This window comes from Ammodytes marinus, assembly GCF_949987685.1.
Source record: "Ammodytes marinus genome assembly, chromosome: 4".
Lineage (NCBI taxonomy): Eukaryota > Metazoa > Chordata > Actinopteri > Uranoscopiformes > Ammodytidae > Ammodytes > Ammodytes marinus.
In genome coordinates this window covers 4,262,219-4,267,218 of record NC_137233.1, presented here as the reverse complement: position 1 = coordinate 4,267,218, position 5,000 = coordinate 4,262,219, and the positions used below count along the sequence as shown (strand labels likewise).

The 5,000-nt window shown below is 41.5% G+C and overlaps 1 protein-coding gene across 1 annotated transcript in view; it reads right to left on the bottom strand.

Moving 5' to 3' along the window:
• Positions 1–5,000, bottom strand: part of grip2b (glutamate receptor interacting protein 2b) — a gene marked incomplete at both ends in the record, with an annotated part of 314,481 nt that overhangs the window by 864 nt on the left and 308,617 nt on the right. Inside the window, 2 exons of the mRNA XM_080026410.1 lie at positions 1,313–1,459; positions 4,540–4,805. Coding sequence (XP_079882536.1) covers positions 1,313–1,459; positions 4,540–4,805 — 413 coding nt within the window. The remainder of the gene's footprint in view (positions 1–1,312; positions 1,460–4,539; positions 4,806–5,000) is intronic.

Below are 5,000 nucleotides of genomic sequence, written 5' to 3'. Positions count from 1 at the left end.
ATGTGGACTGGGAGGCGTGTAGAGGGGCACAGATACGCAGACTATGACTGCTATGGGAAATGCTACGGCTACTGGTGGTGCATTAGCTAGGTTACAAAAACTATGTGAATGTTTTGCATGCATAAGATGTGGTTAAATGGACGCTTACTACAATTACTCTTAAACCTGCAGTGTGCAGAATTTTGGGTTGTATTTCCTAGCCGATTTTGTAGAAAGTAATTATAATATCCATAAGTACGTTTAATTTAGTGCATAACAGCTGAAAACATTTTTTTAATTATTTATTTTTCCCTTAGAAAGGGTCTCATATTTCTCCATATTTCTGCATATGTTGGACCAAGGCCTTGTGCCGCCATCTTGAAAGTGTCATAGTTGGAATGTCATCAGGTGCATTGTTTAAAATTTAGAATTGTTCTTGTCCTTGAAGGCCACTGTAGCTTCTGTTATTATTCGAAAGGGGTGGGGTTACCCAGGGAGTGTTGCATTCTAGAACCTTGTAGAACTTTCTTGATGATGTCATATTACACACTGCACCTTTAAGTTACTAATGTTATTGGGCACTGTGCTAACAACCTCACACAGTAAATGTTTCTTGTAGGCTATGTTTAGGTCAATAAGCTAGTTACTACAGATGGCCTCATCCACCACTGCCTCAAGTCTTTCCACAATATCAAGTGATGAGGTGAAGATGTATTTAGTTATTTATTCTATAGTAAAACAAACATCTAAAGCCCCTATCTCACTGGGCTGCGACTGTTTGCGACAAGTTGGAGACTGCATTCGCAAACGAGTCTCTAAACTGTCTCCAAACATTTGCGGAGGTCTCAATTTCCTCGCATGAGTCGCAGAGCCGCGCAGTCTTGTCGCATGAATTTTGAACATGTTCAAAAAAAGTGTGCGACAAATCTATAGTCTCAAAATAGTCACAGAGTCATCGCAGGTGTGTCGCACACGTCGCAAACCCTTCTCAATTTAGTCTCCGCGAGTCAGAAAGTGCGAGAAGTGTGAGACAACTTTGCAAGGGTTTGGCGAGTGTTTGGCAACATATGAAACTAAATTGTGACTGCTTTGAGACAAAAATGAGACTGACATTCCGTTCGTGCGACACTCGCCAGACGTTCGTGAGACATAAATGCGACCTCCCGGCAAGGACATTCGCAAACGTGTCGTAAGTAGCAACTCAGTGAGACTGCAAGTGAAAATTGTCGCAAATTGGCATATTTTGTCGCAATTTTGTGTCTCCAACTGGTCGCAAACAGTCGCAGCCCAGTGAGATAGGGGCTTAACTTAGCTTATGTTTAGGTCTCTTTACCTGTAGGATCCTGTCGTAGGGTCTGAGGCCTGATCTGTCCGCCGGCCCGTCTGGTCTGATCATGTTGACGTAAACTCCTTTCTCCAGGAAACCGTCCGACACGCTGAACCCAAAGTCATCGATCTCCGGGTCCTTTACCACTGTCACCTACACACACATAGACAGACAGACAGACAGACAGACAGACAGACAGACAGACAGACACACAGACAGACAGACAGACAGACAGACAGACAGACAGACAGACAGACAGACAGACACACAGACAGACACACAGACAGACAGACAGACAGACAGACAGACAGACAGACAGACAGACACACACACACACACACACAAACAGACAGACAGACACACACACACACAAACAGCACAGGGATTGGAGGTGGGTTAGGTTTACATATTTTTTTTTAAGGTCATTTTTTTGATTTATTAAAAAAAATTATTGTTCTTATGTCACAGTGAAGTTGATTAAAATATTTTTTTTGTGACATTCAACCATTGTTTAATATTTCAGTCAAGAACAGCCCTCTATGCAATCACATTTCTTCATCTGATAATGAGTTAATTTTGCTTTTATTTCTAAATAACACAGCAATCAATCATTATCTGTTGATCCCGGACGAGCCCCCATAATTGTTACATCCCATTCAAGTTTGGGTTCTAGTGATACACGTTTTAATATCGTATTATCACGAGATAGCAGTCCTCTTGGTTTATGTAGATTTTACAAAACCTGGATTACAGTTCACTTACATATTTACCTGCATAGCAAAAGCAGATTGTGGAGTTTCTGTATTATTATCTTTTTCAGCTAACAGAGATAACAAGGGATTATTTTGGCTCATTTAAAAGCATTAAGCTAAGTCTTACACTGTGTTTCTACTATATATAGTGCATATTTTAAGTATGCTACACACTTTACACAAGCAATATTAAAACGCTTTAAAATATGTTTTTATATTTTTTATTAATTAATTTTAGATTTAGAGGTTTTCCTAAGGACTGAGGGCTTATGGGTTAACATTAAACAACAAAGGCAGAATGATATTATACATGAATATTGCATGATCTTCAAGACGGGATGCCATTTAGAAAGGCTGTTAACAATTTGGCTGCATTGCAATACGTCCATCAAACTTTAATGTATTTTCTTGTCACAGTGGCCCTGCAGCTGTTTTTTTTTTTTTTAACCTTTATTTATACAGGTACATCCCATTGAGACTGAAGACTATTTTACAAGGGAGACCTGTTTTCCTTTCCCACGTTACCATTCACACACCGATAGCAGGCTAACTATCGACATTCACACGAGGCAAGGTGGGTGAAGTGTCTTGCCCAAGGACACAACAACTGTGACACAGGTGGCAGGGCGGGGATCGAACCTCCAACCCTTTGATCATCAGCCGACCCGCTCTACCAACTGAGCCACAGTCGCCGTGCAAGTGTGAGCGGGTTATTTTACGATGCCATTACTGTAAATCAACAGAAGGAAGTAATTATATAGTATGACATTTAAACCGTGCACTGTATAAACTTAATGTCTTTTTCCAAAACGCATAATGATAGGTTAATTGCTATGTCTGTTTTTATATACAGTGTGTGTGCCAGCTCGTTAGAAATATGGAATCTGGATATAATATAATTTTTAGTAGTTTCATAATGTTATTTTAAGTTTTTACATGTCACTGTAGGGAATGTAAGGCTTAAATATTGATGTATGCCTTGTGTTAATTCTAGCGCCCCCCTTTGGACAAAAGCGGTAGTGTTTTTACTACGCCAGCTGTTGTTCCTGGGTGAGCGTATACCCATGACAAAGGCATTAAGAAAAACTATATAACAATAGCATTCTTTGCACTGATGGTCTCATTTGCTGTTATATGTCATTCATGATCATCAGAGGAAAGATGAGACTGTTTCAGAAATATTTAAAAGTTCCTCGTAGCACCTTTAATTTAGTTGTTTCAGTGTATTGGTCCCAGTATTGTGTATGTTGGCTCACTGTCATGGTTACTGGGACACTCAAATAGTAACAAAACCATTGTTTATATTATCGGTAACATCTGAGTTCTATTACTAAAACAAGCCAGCATGTTTATCCTGAATAAGGTCTATTACGCTGGAAAAAGCCAAACAAAAATAGCTCTTTTTCCTATAAACAGTTCTGGTCCTAACAGTCAAAACAAGCAGAAATAGTGAAAAACAGAATGGTTGACAGGGTGGAGGGAGAGATACTAAACCCTTCGGAGAGAACTCTAGCAGCTTATGTCTATTTTTATATGTTTTCCCGGTCAAAGTCATAAATAATTTGTATATAATATGTCATTTTTGTCATTTCAACATGTTATTTAATGTGTTTACATGACACAGCAGGGAATGGATGGCTTCAATATTAATAATATAATATAATAATAATATATACAGTAGATTTTAGTTAATTTTTTCGAAAATATGCACATCCACTTTCTTGCATAAGATCGATGCCATACTCCCATATTCTGTGCATTAATAGTAAGGAGCTCGTGCCAGAAGCTGATCATTATTTCGGACTATTTTCAAAGTCAAAAATATGCAGACCAACACGTTTTGTGTTTGCTGAGTGTTTACCCCACTACACTCATGTCCTAAACTGACCCATTCATATCTTCATATTTTAATCCAATCCTATCCAATCCCAACACACCCACGCACACACACCCCCCCCCCCCCCCCACACACACACACTCACTCACTCACTCACTCACTCACTCACTCACTCACTCACTCACTCACTCACTCACTCACTCACTCACTCACTCACTCACTCACTCACTCACTCACTCACTCACTCACTCACTCACTCACTCACTCTCTCACTCACTCACTCACACACACAGACCCCCCCCACACACACACACACACACTCACTCACTCACGCACATAGACCCCCCCCACACACACTCACTCACACACACACTCACTCACTCACTCACTCACTCACTCACTCACTCACTCACTCACTCACTCACTCACTCACTCACTCACTCACTCACTCACTCACTCACTCACTCACTCACTCACTCACCCACACACACACACACACACACACACACACACACACATACACACACACTCACTCACTCACTCACTCACTCACTCACTCACTCACTCACTCACTCACTCACTCACTCACTCACACCCACACACACACACACACACACACACACACACACCCCTCCCCCACAGACCTTGTGCAGCTCCAGAGGCGTGGGTGAGAGGATCCCCTGCATTTCCTCTTTGATGCGACGAGACTCCCACGTTCTGAGCGACGCTTTGGCTTTAGAGTCGTGGTGAAGAGGGGACTGGGCCTCCTGGTGCAGGTGGTGGGCCTCATGGTGCAGGTGGGCCTCATGGTGCAGGTGTTGGTGGGCCTCATGGTGGAGGTGGTGATGGGCCTCGTGGTGGAGGTGAGCTTCATGGTTGAAATGGGCCTCCTGATGTAGGTGCATGGCATCTGGGTTGGAACGACAGGGGTTGGCTTTTTAAATTATTTAAAAATTTAAAGCATTTCAACAAGTGTTAAGTGCTCAGCTCTGTACACAGTAGAAATAAAACCGATTTATCAGTCAGTTGGGCAGATTAATGGCATCTTGAGGTTATCTACATTGGCCGATGAATGTGCTCTCAAGGCCAGTACAAATACATCAAA